This window comes from Bos taurus, chromosome 12 (genome assembly GCF_002263795.3).
Source record: "Bos taurus isolate L1 Dominette 01449 registration number 42190680 breed Hereford chromosome 12, ARS-UCD2.0, whole genome shotgun sequence".
NCBI classification, from domain to species: domain Eukaryota; kingdom Metazoa; phylum Chordata; class Mammalia; order Artiodactyla; family Bovidae; genus Bos; species Bos taurus.
The window spans coordinates 73,030,445-73,055,005 of record NC_037339.1 but is presented as its reverse complement, the minus strand read 5'-3'; the positions used below and the strand labels follow the sequence as shown (position 1 = coordinate 73,055,005).

The 24,561-nt window shown below is 44.4% G+C and overlaps 1 protein-coding gene across 5 annotated transcripts in view; it reads left to right on the top strand.

Annotated features, from left to right (window-relative positions):
* DZIP1 (DAZ interacting zinc finger protein 1) overlaps window positions 1-24,561 on the top strand; it is a 51,478-nt gene that overhangs the window by 7,102 nt on the left and 19,815 nt on the right. For all 5 annotated transcript variants that reach the window (NM_001435033.1, NM_001435032.1, NM_001110066.3 and 2 more), the window contains 8 exons: window positions 2,798-2,922; window positions 3,410-3,571; window positions 5,560-5,697; window positions 9,357-9,419; window positions 16,149-16,289; window positions 16,736-16,784; window positions 18,261-18,317; window positions 21,201-21,257. In NM_001435033.1, coding sequence (NP_001421962.1) covers window positions 2,798-2,922; window positions 3,410-3,571; window positions 5,560-5,697; window positions 9,357-9,419; window positions 16,149-16,289; window positions 16,736-16,784; window positions 18,261-18,317; window positions 21,201-21,257 — 792 coding nt within the window. The remainder of the gene's footprint in view (window positions 1-2,797; window positions 2,923-3,409; window positions 3,572-5,559; window positions 5,698-9,356; window positions 9,420-16,148; window positions 16,290-16,735; window positions 16,785-18,260; window positions 18,318-21,200; window positions 21,258-24,561) is intronic.

Here is a 24,561-nt window from a genome sequence, read left to right as displayed (position 1 = left end):
TTTGAACACTCGTTAAGTGAATATTGATCCCCTGTGATATGCCATGCACTGCATTAGGGCTCAAGGATGCAGCCATAAGCAAAGCAGACCCTGTCTGGCTCTCTTACATCCTAATAGAGGGGATGGAGGAGTTACATCTAAACAAAGGAGTGATGTTTTCAAGTGGCGGCAAGTGCAATGAAGAAAATAAAGTAGGAGAATGGGACTGAGAGTGACTCCTGGTGGTCAGCCAAGGCCTCATTAAGGAGGTGATATTTGATCAGAAACCAGAATGATGAGGGGGTCCTGGCATGCAGGAAATCTAGGAAATGAAGATCTCAGGCAAAGGGAATTCTCACTGTCAGCTGTGTTTGGGGGGGCGGGGCAGGCCGGTGTGTTTGGGGAACAGATAAAAGTTTGGTGGAGCAGAGTGAGCAGAGGTGGGCTAGGAAGGGGCCAGGTCACGTAGGGCCTCAAATGCCCTGGGTAGGAATGTGGGTGATATAACCGATATAATGAGAAGCCGCTGGAGGATTTTAAGTTGGAGGGGTACGGATATGATGTAATTTGGACTGGTATTTTTATATTTTTTTGGCTGAGCCACTCAGCTTATGGGATCTTAGTTCCCTGACCAGGGATCCAAAGCACTGCCAGTGAAAGCACCAAGTCCTAACCATGGGATGGCCATGGAATTCCCTCCAATTTGTACCTTTACACGACCCGTCTAGTAGTGGGCGGGGAACAGACAGTAGGGACGGAGGTGGAAGCAGGTTGAAGCATGAGGAGGCTGCAACAGGTAGCCCAGGGGAGAGAGGGTGGCAGCCGGACCAGGACGGGAGGTGGGAGACGTGGAGATGGAGAGGGTTTATTCTGGACACAGAGCTGTGACTCCACGTAGGAGCTGGAGATGAAGTAAAGATGATCCTGGGCTTCTGTCCTGTACAAATGGGTGAATGGTTATCATGTTTACTGAGGGGAGGACCAGGAGGGGAGCACATTGAGGGAGGAAGAAGGAAAGGGAATCTGGGTTGGCCGTGGGTACACTCAAGTCACACATATAGTCGCCGTGCATATGAGGATGCTGGAGGTCAAGGTAGAGGCCCAGGCTGGAGATAAAAACCTGGGAGTCGTTAGCAAAACTGGGCTGGATGAGGTCACTTGAAAAGAGAAGACAACTCAGGGCCAGTCCCACACTCGGAGCCCAGGAGGAGCAGCTGACAGTGAGAAGTTGAAGTGATGGAGGCAGGAGGGAAGTGGAGAGTGTGTTGTCATGGAAACCAAGAGGCATGAGGGTTTCAAGAAGGAGGTAGTGACCCCCAATGATCTTGAGGCACAGAGTAAGATGAAGACCGAGAAGTGACCATTGTTTTCCCAGTGGCCGTTGGTGGCCTTGACATGGCCTCAGCGAACTGCTGGGGACAAAAGCTGGACTGGAGTGAGCTGAGCTGAGGATCCGGCAAGGAAGTGGTCATGTCGATTACAGCCATTTATTTCAGTAATGTTTGCTGGGAGAGAAAGCAGGGACAGGAGGCAGTATCTGGAGGGAAAGTGGGACCAAGGGGAGAGTATTGTCTTATTTGCAGTGGGAGATACTAAGATGTGTTTGGGTGCCAGTGTGAATTAACCAGTGCCTAGAGGGGCTAATTGAAGGAGCAGAAAAGGGGAGGGGCTCTGTGGCTTGCAAGGAACCAGGTTTGCAACTAATCTAAATGTTCTCAGAAGCAAAGAATGCAAGGCCTATTTCTCCATGAGCAGATCAGAGCAACTCTACAGATTGCCACAGTAATCCATGGAAATGCTCATTAGATCTAAATGTTTTTGGTAGCTGGACGTTTATATTTCTAGCTTGTTACTCACTACCTACCTGTACCTGCTTTTCCCTCCCTTTTGGGCTTGTTTCCATTTCTGCCTATTTCTGATAGATTTATTTAGGAAACAGCTGAGCTTTGTATAAACAATATGAATAGCATAAAATTCCACTTATAAGCCATGAATCGTGGATACAGTTTAACAGTGTATTGAAGAAACTGGGGAGATTAAATATTTTTTAAATTAACCTATCATTCTTCAGTGTGAAACTGACCTTCTTTCTCTTCTGTTTCAGTATCTTATTCTATCTCATACTCGTTTCAGAGAGTATTTCAGACTCTGAAATGAGTATTATTTCTTCAGGTCATCTTTGAGATTCTGACTTTCTACTTTGGTTTCCATACCTTTCATGTCTACACTCACAGACACATGTATATCCATTCAGTCATGTGTACATCTGCATGTAAGTACATGAACATAAGTGTTCTTCCCTTCACTTGTTGCTTCCTTTTACAACTTCTCAGTAGTTCATTTTTGCCCCACGGACGGGTTGTGGCCCAAGTTTGCATTTTGAGTGCCGGCCTCTGCTTGTCTGAGCACTGATGACATGTTCAGGAGAGTTCCGTGGGAGCCAGAAAGATGGTGACCGTAGAGATTTCAATATTGCGGTACCTGCGGTCGAAGCCGTTGATTTCCTTTCTCTGATTGAGACAGGCGTCTTGGAGAAGAGCCCAGGATTATTCCTTTGCTCCCTGAATGGGCTCTCACCCTGCCTCTGCAGGGTAATCCAACCTCAACCCAGTGGCTGAAAGAATCTACTTAAAAATAAACGGTGCCCAATGATGCAAAGGGCTGAAAATACATAGTCAAGAGTAAAGTTGGCTCGTGCAGTAATATCCCAAGAAAAAGCAGTTTCCTTTGTCTTTGTCTTATTAGTAGCACCGTACCCTATAAGTTTTCCAATGCGTTTCTAAGAGATGGTATTTTAACGATATTTCTGTTACAACAGAGTATAAGACAAGGGCGCAGACGGACAAGCTCCAAAGTGAGATCGACATGTTGAAGGAGCAGCTGCAGCTCACCAAGTCTCAGCTAGAGGCTGCACAGCATGCCCACGCAATCAGGCTCTCTAAGGTATGATGCTGAATTCTGAAGCAGTGATGTGTTGGGAAGGTTTGGGGTTCATTCCTTTTAAATATTCAGTAGAGTTCACCAGTGAAACCATCAGGTCCTGAACTTTTCTTCGTTGGGAGTTTCTTTTGATTACTGATTCAATCTCTCCTCCTTGTTGGTCTGTTCGGATTTTCTGTTTCTTCATGATTCAATCTCGGCAGATTGTATAGTCTCTAGGAATTTTTGAGACTTTGGACCTCTGTGTTTATACTTTAAGAGATGTAAGGACAGAAGGATGCTATGTGCTGCCTTTGGTTTGGGAAAATCGTTGTGCACAGACCTGCCTTTATACGCAGTGTTTTTTGCAACAAAACAAACCAAAGAAAGGCCTAAGTGAAATCTGCAAGTCTCGCCGACTCATGTGAGGTGAAGCTGTGCCCATTTATTTAAAATTCTTCAGGCTTGCTCATGTCAGAGCTTTTAAAGCCATGTATTAAATCAATTTCAGGAATATGAAATGCAGAAAACAAAAGAGGAAGAATTTCTGAAGTTATTCGATAGATGGAAAGAAGAAGAAAAGGAGAAACTAGTTGATGAAATGGAAAAAGTCAAGGAAATGTTTATGAAGGAGTTTAAAGAACTGACTTCTAAGAACTCAGCGTTAGAATATGTGAGTATTAAACCCAGGAGTCCTCATAGCATTGACAGAGTTGTGGCCTTTAGAGGTGGTATGACAATGGCTATATGGCCCTCAGATCCACAAGTTCCTTTATCGTGCCCTGGCCCAGACTCCCATCCTCCCTAAGAGTCTAGGGAGCTTGGGCATATGGAAAACAGAGTAAGTCCTTAAGAGCAGGCTCTCTGGCCCCAAACTCCAGTGCAGAACACTTGGTACATTTGGGTCAGATCAGAGAAGAAGGGCCCTCTTGCTTAACTCGTTAGGTTTGGATAGCCTGAAACTGTAACCCCTTCCCCAAGTGTTGGAGCTTTCCAGAGTTCCAAAGGAACTTTCTAGAAAGACTGACACAGATCCCCAATGTGGGAGAAAGAAGCTGACCCAGAAAGATAGGCCGGTTTGGCCTGAGTGAAGTGGGTGAGCTGGATGTGATTAAATGCAGCCCCTCCTGGTTCCCTGTGGGAGCGGCCTTGGTCCCAGGGAAGCAAAGGAGACCATGGAAGATTCTTGAGCTCCCTCTAGGGGCAACATGTTTTATAAACTGAAATAGAGGGGTAGTTTGGGAAAACTGCAAAGATCCTTCTCTAAAACGCCCTGAACCCTCTCATGGGGATGGGCAAACTATGACTTGGGACCCAAATCTAGCAAACCACCTGATTTTGTATGGCCCTTGATCTAAGAAAGGTTTTTACACTTTAAAGTGGCTAAACAAAGTCAAAACAAAATATATTTCATGCCATGAAAATGGTATCAATTGACCTTCTGGTGTGTCTACAAGAGAGTATTTTGGAATACAGCTGTGCTGTTTCCTCTACACTTTCTCTATGGAGATTTTGTGCTGCCGCCATGGAGTTGAGTTGCTGTGACCAAGACCTTAGGTGTCTCCAAAGTCAAATACTATCTGGATCTTTACAGAAAAAGGTTGCCAGCCGCTGTCATATCTTTATAAAGCAAATGTGGCCCAGGGTTAGTTAGCTATTGGTGGCAGTGAAATGGATGTTCGTTATACTGTCCTTCCAACTTTTCCATAAGTTGTAATTTGCAGATAAAAAGTTGAGGGGAAATTAACACGGGGTGGCTCATTGTGTCTTTTCTGTAGGGCTTCCTTCAGGCAACTCCCTGTTGGTTCAGGTGTCCCCACATCACCTCCCTTGGGTCTGAGCATCAGAGCTCTTGGACAGTTGTTGTTGTTCAGTAGCTCAGTCGTGTCCAACTCTTTGCGACACCATGGACTGCAGCATGCCAGGCTTCCCTGTCCTGCACCATCTCCTGGAGTTTGCTCAAACTCGGAGCCGGTGATGCCCTCCAACCATCTCATCCTCTGTCGCCCCCTTCTGGCCTCCTCACTAAATCACCCAATCAACTGCACCCAATTCCTCTATTTCTGGCAACTGTTAACCTGCCCATCACCTAAGATTAGAAAGTTAGGTTTTCCTTTCCCTTTTACACCCTGTGCATGTTCTTTTATTGGAAGAAGTAAAACAGGAAAACCACTGTGAAGAGAAGCATGATGAGTGTCTTGTAGGACAGTCAGATTTAATATGTGGCTACAGGCTCCCCAGTTTTGTTCTCTGTTTCAGTCTTTATTTCTTAATTAAAAATTAAAAACATTATTTTTTTGGCTGTGCTGGGTGTTTGTTGCTCTGCAGGCTTTTCTCTAGCTGGGGAGAGCTGCGGCTACGCTCTAGTTGTGAAGCTCCAGCTTCTCCTTGCAGTGGTTTCTCTTGTTGCAGAGCATGGACTCTCAGACACGCCGGCTTTGGTAGTTGTGGCTCCCAGGCTGTAGAGCACGGGCTGAATAGTTGTGGTGCACAGGCTTAGTTGCTTCATGGCATGTGGGATCTTCATGGAACAGGAATTGAACCCGCATCTCCTGCATTCGCAGGTGGATTCTTTACCACTGAGCCACCAGGGAGGCCCTCTGTTTTGGTCTTATAGAAGTATGAACATTTTCACCAGTGATTTTTACTTTTATTTTATAGCAATTGTCAGAAATCCAGAAGTCCAATATGCAGATCAAGTCTAACATCGGCACGCTAAAAGATGCACATGAGTTTAAAGAAGAACGTCCACAGCATCCCCAGGATTTCCAAAATGTGATGCAGCTACTTGACAATCAGGTATGTAGAAGTGAGTGACTACTGATTTTTCTAGGTGAAGTAATTTATAGGAGACATCATCTAAGAAAAGGTGTCTCTTTCAGTGATAATGACAGTGACTAATTCTTTTTTTCTTGTCTCCTATTGCATGTGTAATTCATAATAGATGTTCATTAGATACTTCAGTTCAGTCACTCACTCGTGTCCGATTCTTTGCAACCCCATGGACTTCAGCACGCCAGGCTTCCCTGTCCATCACCAACTCCCAGAGCTTACTCAAACTCATGTCCATCGAGTCAGTGATGCCATCCAAGCAGCTCATCCTCTGTTGTCTCCTTTTCCTCCTGCCTTCAATCTTTCCCAACATCAGGGTCTTTTCAAATGAGTCAGTTCTTCACATCAGGTGGCCAAAGTATTGGAGTTTCAGCTTCAGCATCAGTCCTTCCAATGATTATTCAGGGCTGATTTGCTTTAGGGTGGACTGGTTGGATCTCCTTGATGTCCAAGGGACTCTTCAAGAGTCTTCTTCAACACCACAGTTCAAAAGCATCAATTCTTTGGTGCTCAGCTTTCTTTATTAGATACTTACTGATTGACTAATTAGATACTTACTGATTGACTAATAGATGTGGATACAGAACATCTGGCAAAGTTGTTTAATTTTTCCTCGAATGATATCTGTTTGAATTAGTTCCTATTACCTTAGTAGTTATTTTTCATGTTTTGGATGTAGGCCCACTTCAAAAGGCATAGAAAGGCATTTTGAAGCACAAACTATTTTTTCAGAGCTTATACAGCTGCACTGGTGAACTGATGATCTTTTACAGATGAATTATAATCATCTGGAAGTGAACCTCAGTAATTAGTACGGCCTTCATCCTGGCTCTTTTGGTCACACTGACTTAGGAGAATTTTTTTTTAGCCAGAAAACATAGAGATTAAAGGTTATGAAGTCACGATTTTTTTTTTTTTTTCAAAAAGTGGTATTACATCATTTTAAAAAGTAAATGTGTTTTTCAGGGACCTACTGTGTAACACATGGAACTACTCAATGTTATGTGGCAGCCTGGATAGGAGGGGGGTCTGGGGGAAAATGGATACATGTATGTGAATGGTTGAGTCCCTTCGCTGTTCCCCTGAAACTATCACAACATTGTTAAACGGTTCTGTGTGTGTGTGTGCTAAGTCATTTTAGTTGTGTCTGACTCTCTGTGATGCCCTGGACTGTAGCCTGCCAGGTTCCTCTGTCCATGGGACTTCCCAGGCAAGAATACTGGAGTGGATTGCCATGCTGTCCTCCAGGGGATCTTCCCGACCAAAGGATCGAACCAGCATCTGTTTTGTCTCCTGCATTGTAGACAGGTTCTTTACCACTAGCGCCAGCTGGGAAGTCCAATCAGCTAGACCCTAAGACAAAATAAAAAAATTTTTTAAAAAGTAAATGTGTTGTGAATATGGACTGCAACCACAGCTTCTTGTCTTGCCTCTCTCCCCCAAATCTACCTTCTGCATTGCAGCCAGGCTGACCACATCACCACCCTGCCTAAAATCCTTCGGTGACACCCTGTTTTTCACAGAACAAAATCTAGAACCGTTAACCAGCATTCAGAGTCCCTGGGCATCTGGTCCAGCTATCTCCCACCGTTCTTGGCTTTACCTCGACACACCAGCAGCACCTAAAAGCGCCTGGTTCCAGCTTTCTTTGTCATGTACCTCCTAGTTTTCAGGCCCCGTCACTTACTCAGCTGGAATGGCATCTCTTTTGGAAAGTTCTCCTGGGCCTCTGGGTTAATGCAAGCATGCCACAGTCCTCCAAGCTGGACCTGACCATGTACACATTATGTGGAAACCTCCCATTGTTATGTCCACCTTCCCCCCAACCGCCCCCAGGCAGGGCAGGGCCTGCCTCTTAGTCCTCGACCAGCCTGGTGGCACCAGTGGTAAAGAGCCTGCCTGCCAATGCAGGAGACATAAGAGGTGCTAGTTCAATCCCTGGGTTGGGAAGATCCCCTGCAGGAGGGCATGGCAACCCATGCCAGTATTCTTGCCTGGGAAATCCCATGGACAGAGGAGACTAGAGGGCTACAGTCCAGGGGGTCTCTGAGTTGGACACAACTGTTGCGACTTAGCACGCATGCACACAGCCTGCTGCAGCTGCCCAGTGAGGTGCAGGTACATGGTAGAGAATCAGGAATTGGGTCCTGATGGTTGCTCCCAGCAGGCTGCTCTCTCACTACTGAGGGACTCGGCTATGAAACTCTCAGGTGCCACGTGAATCTCTTTTGTCTGAGGCATTCCTGCGTGCTCTGTCAGTGCATAACCCATAGACTCAGAAAGTGTGACGTTTCCTTTTGACTTCTTAGGTTGGCAGGCTAACACCTGTTTTTTTAAAATGAAGTTTGATTGAAACACAGAGCTTCCCTAGTGGCTCAGACGGTAAATAATCTGCCTGCAATGCAGGAGACCTGGGTTCTATACCTGGGTAGGGAAGATCCCCTGGGGGAGGGCATGGCAACCCACGCCAGTGTTCTTGCCTGGGAAATCTCATGGACAGAGGAGTCTGGAGGGCTACAGTCCAGGGGGTCGCTGAGTTGGACACGACTGTTGCGACTTAGCATGCATGCACGCTCACAGCCTGCTGCAGCTGCCCAATCAGGTGCAGGTACACGGTGGGGAATCAGGAATTGGGTCTCCCAGCAGGCTTCTCTCTCACTAGGTGAGGGACTCGGCTATGAAACTCTCAGGTGCCACGTGAATTTCTTTTATCTGAGGCCTTCCTGCATGCTCTGTCAGTGCATAACCCATAGATTCAGAAAGCATGACGTTTCCTTTTGACTTCTTAGGTTGGCAGGCTAACACCTGTTTTTTTAAAAGAAGTTTTATTGAAACACAGAGCTTCCCTGGTGGCTCAGACGGTAAAGAATCTGCCTACAATGTGGGAGACCTGGGTTCTATACCTGGGTAGGGAAGATCCCCTGGGGAGGGAATGGCAACCCACTCTTGTATTCTTGCCTGGAGAATCCCCATGGACAAAGGAGCCTGGCGGGCTACAGTCCATGGGATTGCAGAGTCGGACTGCACTGAACAGCTAAGCACTAAAATGCATCCTTGCTGCTACGTATCATCTGTGGCTGTTCATTCACATATTACTTATGGCTGTTCTCCCATTCCTAGTAGTAGTGAGTCATCTGGCCCCCCGAGTCTAACGTATTTTCTATTAGCCCCTTAATAGAAAATATTTGCTGACCCCTGCCTCAGAGTGTAAGGTGAAAACCAGGTACAAGTGTGATTAAACGTTTCTGACTGTATTCATCTTTAAAAATGGCTGCTAAAATGTTACCCAAATAGTTGGGTTTCCTAGATACTCACTGAAAAAGAAGCTCTCGTTCTGAGTAGACGTCATTATTATGAGTGCATGCTAAGTGGCTTCAGTCATGTCTGACTCTTTGCGACCCTATGGACATAGCCCGCCAGGCTCCTCTGTCCATGGAATTTTCCAGGCAGGAATACTGGAGTGGGTTGTCATGCCCTCCTCCAGGGGATCTTCCTTACCCCGGGATCAAACCTGCGTCTCTTATTTCTCCTCCATTGGTAGGCAGGTTCCTTACCACTAGTGACACCTGGGAAGCCCGTCATTATTATAGCTGTACCTGAATTTCTCCGGTTTTACTGTTTTGCAGGAAAGCAAGTGGACAGCTCGTGTTCAGGCTCTTCATCAAGAACACAAGAAAGAAAAGAGCCGGGTAAGATAAAGAAATGATTGGCCTATAAAAAGTGGGTCTTTCCAAAAAGAGTATTTGTTCTCTTTATAATAAAGATAAGATTTGTTCACTGAAAACAATTTGTAGAGAAATGTATAACAAAAACTTAAATTACTTATAATTTGAATACCAAAGATAACCAGTGCTACTGCTTTTATAATTTCTTCAGTCTTTTTGATGCTGTAAATATGCTTCTTTAGGTATAGAAGCCCATTTATATAATTTGTCTCACAGTTTTAAAATTATGCTTTATATCTATAACTTTATACATTTTAATTTAATATATCCTAAGCATTTTCGATTTTTTTTAATGACTCCATGATGATCTTATTGATGTATCATCAGTTATTTAATCTCTTCTTCATTGTTGATTACATATTTCTAATTTTTCTACATTACAGAGTGGCGATCTAAGTTTTGAATACAGGCCTACCTTGTTTTATTGCATTTTGCAGATAATTGTGTTTTTTTATAAATTGAAGGTTTGTGGCAACCCTGCATTGTCAGATGATGCATTTTTTAGCAATAAAGTATTTTTAGTTAACATGTACATTGTTTTTTAAGACATAATGTTATTGCACACTTAATAGGCCACAATGTAGTGTAACATAACTTTTACATGCAGTAGGATACTAAAAAATTCATGCAACTCATTTTGTTGCAATTTGGCTCTATTGCTATGATCTGGAACTTAATCCACAGTATCTCCAGGTCTATCTATAAAAATGAGGATTGTTCATATTAAAGTCACTTTTTAAGTCATTTAATGAAAACAAAAATTAATTGTAACACCTATTTCCTTTCTGCTAGGTACATCAGAAATTTAAGTGTTAAGATGCTTTTATAATGTGCAAAAATATAAAATAAATTTATTTGAGATTTTTAGGTAGGAAAACATCTGTTTATTTTTTCACTTTAAATTGTATGTGTTTTGTAGTCCTTTGTATCCCCTTTTGGGCAAACAGGATAGACTGGGTGGCTGATAAACAACAGAAACTTATTTCTCATGGTTCTATTGCTCCAGCAGTTGGACAGAAAGAGTTTGTTAAAGGGGAATAGTGGCTGGGCTATGAGTAGATATAACACCTAATTCATTTCTCCAACCTAACCCACCCTTCTGAGCTCCAGACGCAATAGCCAGCTTGGTACTCGGCATCTGCACAACTTCTTAAATGTGATGTGTCTAAAATGAGGTCCTTGGGTTTATTCCCAGACATCTTTTTCTTTTTGGTTGATGGCATCCTCGTCCACTCAGATGCAGACATTGATTCCCATCTCCTCCTCAACTCCCAGTTCCAGGCTATTGATGGGTCCTGCCAAGTATCTCATATCCATGTTCTTCCGGACATTTCTATGGCTTCCATTGCTTCTCCACTGAGCTCCCAGCATTTCTAAAAGGGCCCCCTATCCTGTCTCCCAGTTCCAGCCTTCCTCTCTTGTAATCTACTCTCTGCAGAGCAGACAGAACAACCTGGCTGCTCAGCTTGTCCTGATCCTCTCTCTCAACCTACTATTTTAGCTATGATGGCCTTCTGGTAATTTATAGAACACGCAGCCTTTTCCTCCTTGTACATGTGGTATTTTACTTCTGGGAGGTCCTTCCCCTTGCTCCTTACGTGTCTGGCTCCTTCCCCTCTGATTTCGTTTTCTCTGAAAGTGAAAGTGTTAGTCACTCAGTCGTGTCCTACTCTGTGTGATCCCATGGACTGTAGCCCACTAGGCTCCTCTGTCCATGGAATTTTTCAGGCAAGAGTACTGGAGTGGGTTGCCATTCTCCTCTTCTCCAGGAGATCTTCCCGACCCAGGGATCTCCTACATTGCAGGCAGATTCTTTACCGTCTAAGCCACCAGGGAAGCCCTAGTTTTCTCTGCTGTGTTGCAAATTACCACAGATTTAGTATGTCACAGTTTCCATGGGATAGAAGTCCAGCCACAGCTTAGCTGGGTCTTCTGCTTGGGGTTTCATGAGCTGCATTGGAGGTGTCAGCCGAGCTGTCTCCTCTGGGGCTCTGGGGCCTCTTCGAAGCCTGTTCAGATGGTTGGCAATGTGCAGTTCCCCACGGTCAGCTGTGGGAATGAGGGTGGAGTGAGACCCTCAGCTCCGAAGTTCACAACCTGACTGTGACTTCTTCAAGGCCAATAGGAGAGCATCGCTCCTGCCTTCATTCTCCTTTAAGACACTTGAAATCACCCAAGACCACTCCATCCAGGGAAGCGATCCTCTCCCTTAATTATTGTCTTCACTTCACAAGTGTAACTCTGACTGATCACTATTTAAAGTAGTTTATTTGTTTACTTGTTTATTGTCTGTCTGTCCAGCCAGATCATTACCCTTTCGAGGGAAGGGCTCTGTTTACTCCTGCATTCTGTTCCCAGAATCTAATACTGTTCCTAAAATGTGCTCGTTGTTCTTGTTCAGTTGCTCAGCTGTGTTTGACTCTTTGCGGCCCCATGGACTGCAGCGTGCCAGGCTTCCCTGTCCATCACCATCCCCCTGAGTTTGCTCAAACTCATGTCCATTAAGTCAGTGATGCCATCCGACCATCTCATCCTCTGTCCCCCCCACTTTTCCTCCTGCCCTCAGTCTTTCCCAGCATCAGGGTCTTTTCCAGTGAGTTGGCTCTTTGCATCAGGTGGCCAAAGTATTGGAGCTTCAGCTTTAGCATCAGTCCTTCCAATGAATATTCAGAGTTGATTTCCTTTAGGATGAATTGGTTGGATCTCCTTGCAGTCCAAGGGACTCTCAAGAGTCTTCTCCAACACCACAGTTTGAAAGCATCAATTCTTAGGGGCTTACTAAATATTTGCTAAATGAATGCAGAAGGTTGATAGGTGGCCAACAAGGGGATCACTCAGCCATTTTGTGTGTGTGTGTGTGTGGAGAGAGAGATGCTGATTGTAGGGGGCAGAAGAGCAGGGTGGAAAGAGCTGTCTTTTAGTGTGAGCGTGATATATGAATCCAGGTCCTCTTAACCTCGGGTCCCTGCTTATCTGCCCTGCTGCCTTGCTCGCCTGTCATTCTCGAGGCACTTAGCCAGCAGGGGAGGGAAACAGCCAGTGACAACTTAGAGCAGTTGCTTTTCTGTAAGAACCCTGAATCTTTCCTTTGAGATGCTCTAAGGCAGCAGTTCCCGAGACTTTTCTAAAATGCCCCTGCCTAATTCCACTCTCTGAGTGTCTGATTCGGCAGGTAAGTCTGGGACATGCAGAGTTTGGGAAAAAAATAAACACCAATAACAATGGCAGCAGACCCCAGATCATTGTGTTTCAGATCCATGGTTTGAACCACTGCTCTTATGATTTGAAGTCCTACTTTTATTCTTCAAGGCTTCTTTAGCACACGGGGGTTTAGGGACAGAAATTCAGGTTTCGTTTTTAATAGGGGATTTTAGCCCTTGCTCCTTTAAGCCTCTTGCGTTCCAGGCAGCTGTGGGAATTTCAGTGGCTTTCTGGCTAGACTACTGTGTAAGCTGTAGAGTTTTCCACTTGGCCCCTGCAGGTGGTGACAGAGAGGAAGGGAAGGTCTGGTTCTGAGGGAGGCACCTCGCCCCGTGTGCTGGGAGCGTGGAGTTTTGGTGCTGCCACCAGGCTACGCTGCTCCCTTGTCTGTTGGCTTTGCTTGTTCAGAAGCTCCTTGCTTCTCCCTTCATTCCTCCTAAACCCCAGCAGAGGGGCGAATTCCCTCAGGTTTAGTAATCAGTGCCCAAGACCTGACTATCAATTATTCCACATGATTGGTGCCTACTGTTCCTACAATGCACATATTGTATTTCTCTGCTTACAGGAAGTTGCATTTGCCAACTTTTTATTGCTTTACCTAAATTCTTGGCAGTCCTTTTTTTTTTTTGGTTTTGTTTTAAAATAACAGTGGTAGGAGTTCAAAGGGAACCACAGGTAAACAGTGGCACACCCTTTTCCGCCCAACAGAAGACTCTCAGAGCTCGGGACGTTGTGGAATGGTCACGCAGTAAAAGGACAGCAGAATGGAGTGATGTGGCTGGTAGAAAAAAAAAATGTAAAACTCGCAGTGGTAGAAAGTCACAAGAAGTGAACTCTAGGACTTCCCCTGGTGGTACAGTGGATAAGAATCTGCCCGCTCATGCAGGGGACACAGGTTCGATCCCTGGTCCGGGAGGACTTCATGTGCCACAGGGCAGCTAAGCCCATGCACCTGCACTCTAGGGCCCGAGAGCCGCAACTACTGAAGCCCACGTGCCTAGAGCCCGTGGTCCACAACTGGAGAAGCTACTGGAATGAGAAACCCAGGCACTGCAATGACGCATAGCCCCTGCTCGCCCCAACTAGAGAAAGCCCCCTGCAGCAATACCCAGGCACTGCAATGACGCGTAGCCCCGGCTCGCCCCAACTAGAGAAAGCCCCCCTGCAGCAATGAAGACCCACTGCAACCAAAACGTAATGAATTAATTAATTAAAAAAGGAAAAGAAATGAGCTCCAGGGCCACCAGCTTTTTGAAATAACTTCTGGCTAGTCCCCATCTTAGACTAGCACATTCCTCTCTCAGCAGACTCTTTCTGTACCTTCTTGGTCAGTTCTTAATTCCAGTATCAAAAGGATGCCATCCCATCATTTTTCTTATGTCCTCCTTCTTTTTGGGTCCTGCAATGAGTCCCCATATTGTTGATCCTAAACCTCCCCCCCAGACCCCTGGACATTTTTATTAGCTTCTCCTACTTTCCTGCTCAGGATTTCCCAGACTGTTTTGTGGGGAGCACTCTTACAGTGGTCTCTGAAAATGTGGGGAAGGTTCTTGAAAGTGTTTTTCTGCCATTGAGATTGTTGGCATCCATTGGGATATGTAAGGTTTCTTTCTAGTCTTTACTCAGGTAACCTTTGTAACTTGGTTCAACCTGTGGTTTGTCCGGCCTCATATGAGCACATAGCCCTTCAGAGAGAAGATCCTGCTATGTATTGATGGAGAGCTTTAACTTTTTGTTGTTGTTTTTGTTATGTGTCTGTTAACTGTAAATTAGATTGTTTTTAGAGTACTTTTAGGTTCACAGAAACATTGAAGAGGAAATACACAGAGTTCCCAAATACCCCGCCCCCCACACCCCTGCCATGTACAGCCTCCCGCATTATCAATGCCCTGTACCAGAGTGATACATTTGTTACAACTGGTGAACCTATATTGATATGTCATTATCCCCCAAAATCCACCATTATTTTAGGATTCATTCTTGTTCACTCTTGTGAATAAGGATTCCCAAGTGGCGCATTGGTAAAGATCTGTCTGCCAATGCAGGAAGTGCAGGAGACACGGGTTCCGTCCCTGGGTCAGGAAGATTCCTTGGAGGAGGAAATGGCAGCCCGATCCAGTACTCTTTCCTGGGAAATCCAAAGGACAAAAGAGCCTGGCGGGGTACAGTTCATAGGGTCACAAAGAGTCAAACAAGACTGAGCAGCTAAGCATGCATACACAATTTCTTAACACATCTCGTGACACAGACACTAAGTTTGAGAGTGTGGACTTGGAAGACAGGAAAGCTGAGGTCTAGGCTCTTCCCTCCTCCAGCTGTCTGCATGTGGGTCAGCTACTTACCTCTCTAGACCTGAGTTTCCCCATCTGAACAACGGGGTCAAAACATGTATCCATGATGCTGTGGTGTAGGTTCAACAAGACGTGCTTAACGTTTTAGCCTCTAAAATGTGTTGAGTCTTTGTTTAAAAAACAAACGAACCTCTCCAGTTAGGAAATGCTGCTCCAGGCTCTCTTTGTGCGCCTCTCAACACAGTTACCCACCTTTTCTGACCTGCAGGTCCCTGTCTCCATTCCCAGGCCACAGGCTTGGAACATCCTTCGTACCATTTACCAAGGGTATTTTCTCCTCCTTTTAAGCAACATCTGAAATTGCTTTAAGAATGTTTCCTTGAATTTTTGAAACCAAATTCTTGTATTCTTTTTCAAAAAATATTTAGTTAATTAATTTGGCTGGGCTGGGTCTTAGTTGCAGCATGCAGGATCTTAGTTGTGGTCTATGGGATCTAGTTACCTGACCAGGGATCAAACCAAGGTCCCCTGCATTGGGAGCATGAATCTTAGCCTTGACCACCAGGGAAGTCCCTTTTCTTGAATTCTTGTCCAGAACTGATACTCCCTCTAGAGATGAATCTGTGCATCTTTGGATCTATCTGCGCTGTGCTTCTCTTCCTTCTCTTCCCTTCCTCCATCCATCCTTTCCACCCTCTCTCTACCCTTCTCCCTCCTCTCTTCCTCTTTTCCTCAACCCCCAACCCCCTTTCATTTCTCAATGAATATTTATTGAGAACCTGCCAAGGGACAGAGACTGCTAGGTGTATAAAATAATTAAGTTGGGCTCTCTGGCTGGGGGAGTGTGCTTTCCAGCTGGGATGATATGTGTGGACTTGTAAGGACAGGCCTGCCTGGGGTTGGAGTTGCTCTGCGGGTGGCCCGGTCCTTTATCCTCACTCCACCCCATGTGATTTCATGTAATGGGTTACTATGCCGTTCACATGATCAGTGTTGTCTATTTTGGACCGTGAGCTCCCTAGGAACAGAGATGAAGCCCCTTGTAACAGCCAGGGCCTTGGGGACACGGTGATCAGAGAGTTAGTCAATGTGCAGATGACGTAAGCCAGTGAGAAGGCGGGGTGTGTACATACAAACTGCAGAAAGAAGAAATTTACATGCAGGTTCCATATGGATGCCTTTCTTCCTCGTTTTCTTGCAGCTCCTGTCACATATAGAGAAACTTCGAACTTCAATGATAGACGATCTAAATGCAAGTAATGTCTTCTACAAGAAAAGGATAGAAGAGTTAGGGCAGAGGCTCCAGGAACAGAACGAGCTGATCATCACTCAGAGACAGCAGGTATTTTGGTGTATATGTATTGGCACCATTTTTCTGTAACCAGTGCAACTTATTTAAGAACGTATGTCTTTAGAGCATTTTTAAGTTGGATAAGATGAAGATAGAATATATTCCCACCCCACCGTGGTTGTTTGTCCAAGTCAATAAAATAATTTTTTAAAAGGTATTTTTGAAATACTGTAGAGCAATTAGATTTTTTCGGTTAAAAATCAGGATAAATGTGAAGGCACCTAAGAATTTCTTTCGCTAATTCCTTTGAGAAGCGGCTGAATCCAAATGCTGCTTTTCTAAAACTTTTGTCTCCATGTCATTAAAGTCCACATGTCCTGTGTCTTTGGGGCATTTAGTGAAAAGGTTCATTTACTGAGCTGAGTATCTGTTGATCATCCAGTACATCCCTGTCTAGTTTCAAACATGGATCACTGAAAGACTCTTCTTCTTTACAGATTAAAGAGTTCACCAGTAAACCGTTAAACAGTGTCAGTGAACCCAAAGGTAAGTGGACCAGGATCCCAGTGCTGAAGGCACGGTGGGCCATCCTAACCATGCACTGAACATTGGTGAATGTGGGGCTGAGACGGTTCATGGGTGCTAAGATGACATTCCTCTAGTTATTTTGACTTGGGAGCTCTGTTACCACAACCCAGAGAGTTGAAGAATTTCAAATACCTAATCTGTCATCAAATGGTCTCCTGTGCTTTTTATCAGAGTATTGTTATGCACATAATACATGCTCAGTAACTGTACCCTTGGATGAATGTGCAGTTAGATGACTTAGGATTAAAAGCACAGAGTCCAGAGGCAGGCTGGGTTCAGCTCCCATCTCTGGCACTTTGTAGCTTTGTGAGCCTCTGCCCCAGTTTCCTCAGCTCAGAAGCTGGAATATTAGTAGTATTTACATCATAGACTTGTTATGAGGATTAAATGGGAAAATGTATAAAGAGCACCTGTTAAATACTCATCAGTGTTGGCTATTGTTATTGATAGTAAACTCTTAATTATCCTAAAGTGCTATGGAGGCTTGATGCGCAATTCTTTGTTATGGTTGGCTGGGATTGAGGGTTTGCTCTAAGCATAGTAGGGGGATATACAGCCTACTGAAAATAGCAATGATAGCCACCCATTTCCACAACATTCAGGAACTGGTCTAGAAGCGGGACTGGGAGTCAGAAGTATAGTCTCCCGTCATAGCATCAAGCTTGCCTTCTGCCTGATTGCCTTCTGAGTGGTCCCAGTCTTGGTTCCCATCTGTCTCAGATAGTAGGGCATCTTTGTCTACTTGAGGGATGCCAACTGGGAATTGGTACTGGGTGTATGGGTTGCATTTCCTCCCTGTTTCTGGGGTCATGAGAAATGCAGGCATGTCTTGGAAACATTGCAGGTTCAGTTGTAGACCACTGCAATACAACCGGTAATCACAATACAGCGAGCCACACAATTTTTTTTATTTTCCAGTGTATATGAGTTATGCTTATACTATATCATAGTCTATTAAGTGTACAATAGCGTTATGCCTAAAAAAATGCACATATACTGTATTGCTAAAAATGCTGACCGTCACCTGACAACACAGAGTTGCCACAAACCTTCAATTTGTAAAAGTGCAGTATCTTCCAAGTACATTAAAGTGTAGTAAAATGAGATTGGCCTGTATGTTGACCTGCACACTTGGTTTCCTTGTTTTAAGATCAAGTTTTGAAAAGGGTGGTAGTTCCCTGTAACTTCTCTTGGAATAGTTACAGTTCAGATAATTAGGAATACCTGAATAATTGGAGTAAACATTTGAAAAATAATTTTAAGAAAAAGTTAACTTTGAAGGGATTTATGTTAAACATCTTTGTTGGGTAAGTCGTTACATGTTGGTACATTTCATGTATTGTATTTTTGGGGAAAATATTAGGATGTACACTAGCAAAATATAACCCATAGCTTGTGGGTTTTGTTATTAATTTATCTTTTTTTTTATTTCAGGGAATCTTTTAACCTGGCAAACTTTTGAATCTAAGCCAACTGCCCCAACTCTACCAAGTAAGTTTCTGTAATAGGCTCAGGGTTCTAAAGATAGTTTTAAAGTGCTTAAACCCATATATAACTTCTGCTTATTCTTTTTAGAGATGATTCTTGGAACATCAGTGTGTCTGGAGATTACATAATGATCTATTTTGATTCCTGGCCTTGACCTGGTTCTAAAACCCACTATTATAAATGTCCGTGTGGTTTTGTGGTGGTTTTGGTTAGCCATACCTATTACCTTAACAGTTTGCCTAATAAAGGAATGGCTAAAAATTCCTTGGCGTCACCCCGGTGTGTGCTCTGGGTTTCCCAAGGCAAAGCACTGTGACGATATGACTGTGTGTCGCGACCACCACATTTTGGCATCTCTGAGACCCCGTGCTGCAGGGTTTGACCCAAGGCCCTTGGGTCAGTCACTCACAAAGTCACAGCACCGCTGTCTTCCAGAGCTGTCAGGATTTGGCTAGAATCCAAAAAGACATCATCTGTACAGTTGAGAAATGGATGGATTGTCTTCTTAATACTAGTTGAAATATTTTTGTTCCATTCAGGGAAGCGTGTGAACAGGATCTGAATACTAAGGGAGGGCCTGCCCCAAGGCCGGGCACGGAACGGCCACGCATGTGGGCCCAGGACTTGTAATGATGAAAGGACACTGATGAGCATGTTTGGGAACTGGGCACAATTGACTGGAAAGGGCTGATGGTTTTAAATGCTCAACTGCTTCTTGAGGCCTGTTGATGTTGGTCCTGGAAGCTGAAGAGGTTGAGAGATGCTGAGGAGGAGAGGACAGTTGAAGGGCAGTAAAGCTAAGGGGAGAACAGAAGCATTTCAGAGAAGTATGGAAAAATTACAAGACATTCAATTATTATTGTTTATATTTTAATTATACTTAGCACAATACGGGGGAGCCTGGTGGGCTGCCGTCTATGGGGTCACACAGAGTTGGACATGACTGAAGTGACTTAGCAGCAGCAGCAGCACAGTATTGGAACAGTCATGCTAAGTTGCTTTAGTTGTGTCCGACTCTTTGAGGCCCCATGGATTGTAGCTCGCCAGGCTCCTCTGTCTATGGGATTTCCCAGGCAAGAATACTGGAGTGGGTTGCCATGCCCTCCTAACAGGGGATCTTCCTGACCCAGGGATTGAACCTGCACCTCTTAGTCTCCTGCATTAGCAGGTGGGTTCTTCACCACTAACACCACCTGGGAAGCCCATTGAAACGATAACATGTTCCAATAAAACTTTATTTACAAAAACAGGCAGGTGTTGGTGTGTCTTATAGACTGTAGTTTGTCAAACCTGGATCTAGCTTAGCAAGTTGCAGATGGGTTCGAAGGCCATATTTCCAGAATCGTTAGCAGTTTACCCATAGTTAGAAGTTGAACACTTTTACACTAGCCATTGTAAAGATGAAATTGTATGCCTACAGGGGTAGCTAGGGCTTGTGACCAGTATTTCTTAGATAGGATTAGAATTAAAGATCTGTTTTTAATAAGCTATGGAAAGAGTCAGTAAACTAATAGACAAATAGTTGAGAGAGGAACCTCAGACAGAAATTGTCAGTATTAGAAGAGAGGCTGTGGAATCTAATTTTCTGAGATATTTTGACGAGTGTTCAGTCTTACTTGAATCAGGTATACTCTTCTAAAGGCTGTAGCTGAATTAATGCCTTTAAAAGGTGTCTTTCAGCCCAGTGATTGGGATAGTCTTATAAATTGGTTTATTGTACATGAACATCCATAACAGCATTATTCTTAATAGCCCCAAAGTGGAAAAAGCCCTAATGGCCATCAATTAATGAATAGATAAATAAAACGTGGTTTATCTACAAAATGGAATGTTATTTGGCCATAAAAATACATGCTAGTGCTGACACGTGCTTCAACATGGATGAAACATGAAAACATGATGCTAAGTTAAAGTAAGCGGACTACAGAAGGTCGCATAACTAATTATATGATTCCATTTATAAGTAAAGACCAGAATAGGCAAATCCATAGAGATCAGATCAGATCAGATCAGTCGCTCAGTCATGTCTGACTCTTTGCAACCCCATGAATCATAGCACGCCAGGCCTCCTTGTCCATCACCAACTCCCAGAGTTCACTCAGACTCATGTCCATCGGGTCAGTGATGCCATCCAGCCATCTCATCCTCTGTCGTCCCCTTCTCCTCCTGCCCCCAATCCCTCCCAGCATCAGAGTCTTTTCCAATGAGTCAACTCTTCTCATGAGGTGGCCAAAGTACTGGAGTTTCAGCTTCAGCATCATTCCTTCCAAAGAAATCGCAGGGCCGATCTCCTTTAGAATGGCCTGGTTGGATCTCCTTGTAGTCCAAGGAACTCTCAACAGTCTTCTCCAATACCACAGTTCAAAAGCATCAATTCTTCAGCGCTCAGCCTTCTTCACAGTCCAACTCTCACATCCATACATGACCACAGGAAAAACCATAGCCTTGACTAGATGAACCTTTGTTGGCAAAGTAATATCTCTGCTTTTGAATATGCTATCTAGGTTGGTCATAACTTTCCTTGATAGAAAGTAGATCTTTGATTGCCCGGGCCTGCAGGGAGGGAGAGATGGGGCTAATAAATGTGGGTATTTGGGGAGGTATACATGTAATGAGTATGTTCAAAAACTTGAGAGTGGTTGTGGTTGTACACCTCTGTGACTGTATTAAAACCCACTGACTTGTATATTTGAAAAGGGTGGATTGTATTTCAAATTGTTATAAATTTGGTTTAGGTTAGTTGGTGCTATCTTTGTCATTTGAAACATTTGTCCCCTCATGATTAATATACCTTGACTAATTTGATGAATACTCAGTTTATCCTCATGTTCAGATGTAGATGCTGTAAATACAGGACCCTGTAATTACATTTTTATGCTTTTTCAGTGAATGCCCCAGCCACCCAGACACTGGATGCGAAGTCAAGTCTGCCAATGGCACATGGTAAGTTTCAGCAAAGTCTCAGCGTTTTATATACAGTTTCCACCTGAGTTAGATAACTTATTAACTGAAAAGTGCTTCTGTGGGGGTTATTTATGCAAACAAAACATTTTGATGAATGCAGAACAGTTAATAAAACTGCAGTCTTCCTATGTAATGTTACTATGAACTAGTCAAACCTACCAGGCATAAAGTAGAAAATGTATCTATTGCTGGGCTCACAAGTAGAGATTTTTAACTCTGAGTAGTTCTTGGAGCATCTGTGATTTTTGGTGGAAAGTAGTAGGTATCGGGTAAAAGGGTCACTTTCCTACTAGACCAGCCAACCAGCACATGCCACAGGGCATACGTGATTGTTTGTATAACTTTCAATGTGGAAGCCAGTCACCTTTTTTAAGCAAACAGTTTCAGGGATTGGTTGAGAAAATCTAGAAAAGACACGTGATGGAAACCAAAGGAAAAAGTAGGACCCCCTGGATGAAATTACTGCCAGGATCCAGGTCTTGGACCAGGTCACAGGGTAATAATTGTTATTAACATGATCCAGTAGACAGGGTGAATATTTTTAAACATATTTTTATACAACTAAGGTGCTAGCAGTTTTTATGGTATGTTTTCAATATATTGTTTTCCTGTGGTCTGCTGTGTGTTAAGTGATTTAAAGTGGGAGGGGGACCATCTTTTTCCTGTCTTACCTACAAATGTTTCTGGAATCTAATGATTACTTTATTCCACTTCTCTATTTAGCCTTTTACTTTGGACTTAAATCCATGGCCAGTTGAGTTGGATTTTTTGTCTTCAGAAATATTGTGGTTCACATATGATGGCCTTTTGTAATTATTCTCTTTACTCACTGACTGATTCATGAAGTGTTTACTGCCCCTGATTTTTTTCCTAAGATCATTTCAGGGGGATTGGTTCCCTTGGGCATGTGTTTGTAATACGTAATGCATAAATTCTTCACATATTGGATGTTATCTTCAAGTGTTTAGAACATGCAGGGTTTTTTTCCTTTGAACCAGTAACAGAGAGAAATATATGAATATATTCAATATGAATTATATATGAATATAGGAGGAAATCATTTCTAACAATTATTGTCTATTCATATTATTTATGTCAGGTTAATATCTCTCTGTTGCCTCCTTTTTTAGGGTTGATTTTTATAAGGCATTGCTGGCTATTTCTTTTTGTATATCAACATGTATTTTAGTTTCTTTTGTTTCCCCTTTGTTTTTGCTAGCTTCCTATCTGACATTATATGAGGGCCGTGTTTTCATTGTTTTATATTTTCGGTGCCCGAGCAGGGACACGTATGGTAGGCATGGAATGCTATCTGGGGCTGATTCCAGGGTCCCAACAAGTCTGTCAGTTTTAGAGCATCGTGTTCCATGTGGATCCCGCCCTGCCCAGGCTGGGGCTGCATGAATTAGCCATGCTCCCTTGCTGGAATCTGCTGCGATTGAAATGCTCATTTTAAATGCCAGCCTGGCATGAGGCCCACAGCCCTTGGATTGGGATCAAAGCTGATTTGTGGGCATCTCAATGGTTAGGAGTGAGGAGCCGGCTTGGCGGGGGCCCACTGCCCCCGCCCCAAGGCATGGCAGCTTCCCAAGGTGCTGGGGGTTGGGGGGCAGGAGGTTGGAGAGGACAGGGAGGGTTGGTCACGGATTGCACAACATTAATTAGCCCAGCTTCCTCTCTGTCTTTCCTTTTGTTCTATCATAAACCTCGATGAGGTCCTTTACCATGAAAAATCTCATGATTACTCACCAGCTGAGGTTGGGTTCCCCGAGACACAGGCTGCGGGGTGGAGGTTTGCAGGTGAGATTTGGGCACCGCTCTCAGATGACACCCGTGAGAGAAGCAGGGTTGGGTGTTAAAGGGACGTTGATCTCAGAGGCAGCTGCAGTAGAGGTCTCAGCAGGTCTGACTGGGGGTTTTAGAGCTGGGAGAGGCATTCTGGAGTTGTCCAGAGTCGAGGTGAACACTTATAAGATATGCGTTGCCCTAGGGGGAGGGGTACTAGCTGCTCCTCTCCGTGGAGACAGGCAGAAATTAGCAGCAAAAGGTGGCAGGAGAGCACTGGATGTGAATTATTGGTGCCGATGAATTTGTTGACAGAGTGGGGAATGTGCAGAAGAGATTGGAGGGATGCTGGTTGAGGTTGCTTATGGCAACCACTGAGTGATAGACTGAAGCTGTTTGGGTCTTTCTTGTGGCATTTCATAGCTGTTGAATGTTCAGAGACTGAGCATGGCAGGATTGGAGAGCTGGGCTGTAGGAAGAATTCAAAGAATCTGAGCTGGGAGATCAGTTGGTGATGTTAGACATAGTCTGAGAGATTCCTAGTCTGTCCTTGAATGGTCTCCTCTCCTTTTTGACAGGCTTCCCAGGTGGCTCAGTGGTAGAGAATCTGCCTGCCAAGCTGGAGATGTGAGTTTAGTCCGTAGGTCAGGAAGATCCCCTGGAGAAGGAAATGGCAACCCACTCCAGTATTCTTGCCTGGAGAATCCCATGGACAGAGGAGCTTGGTGGGCTACTGTCTGTGGGGTTGCAAAGAGTCGGATACAACTGAGCAACTAAGCAACAAGAGATTCCTTACCTAGGGATTGGGGTTACAGTGATGAAATGGGAGGGAGTGACCATAACAGCCGTTCTAGGGGATTGGTGGAAAGGCTGTGCCAGTGATTGGAGAGCAAAGGAGAGAGAAAGGCTAGAACATGATGAGCTCAGGTTCTGGCTGGACGATGTCTGGAAGACAAACCCCACGGGCATCAGTGGGACGGCATTGGAGCTTCATGGCCAAGAGCCTGGAGTTTGGAAAGAGTCTGGATTCATGGTTGAGTCATGAGACCGTGGACTTGGGTTTCCTTGTTTGCCAGATGGGGAGAAGAGTCTTGGCTACTCCACTGGGCTGTGGTCAGGGTGGATGAGGCAAGGCCTTTGGAGCAGAAGTTGCTGAGCACGCACGGGCTAAACATTAGCTTCTAGCGTGGGGCGATGAAGTCCAACAAAGTCAGCCAGTGGAGAAAGGGCTGGGTGAAGAACTGGGATTTTTTCTTCTGGAGATAATGGTGGGAGACTGACAGAAAGATTTTTCTGGAAGCCTCTGAGCATTTCAACTCAGCTCAGGACAGAACTGGAGGCTGGACCTATGGCTTATAAAGCATGAAGATGGCAGGCTTTCCGTCCCAAATCAGGGACATCAGCCTGCTTTTGGTGCTCTGGGGTCTGGTCAACCTCGCTTCCTCAGCCTTTATTATTGTAGGAGTCCAGATTCAGAAATCTGTCCTTCCCCTGCCTT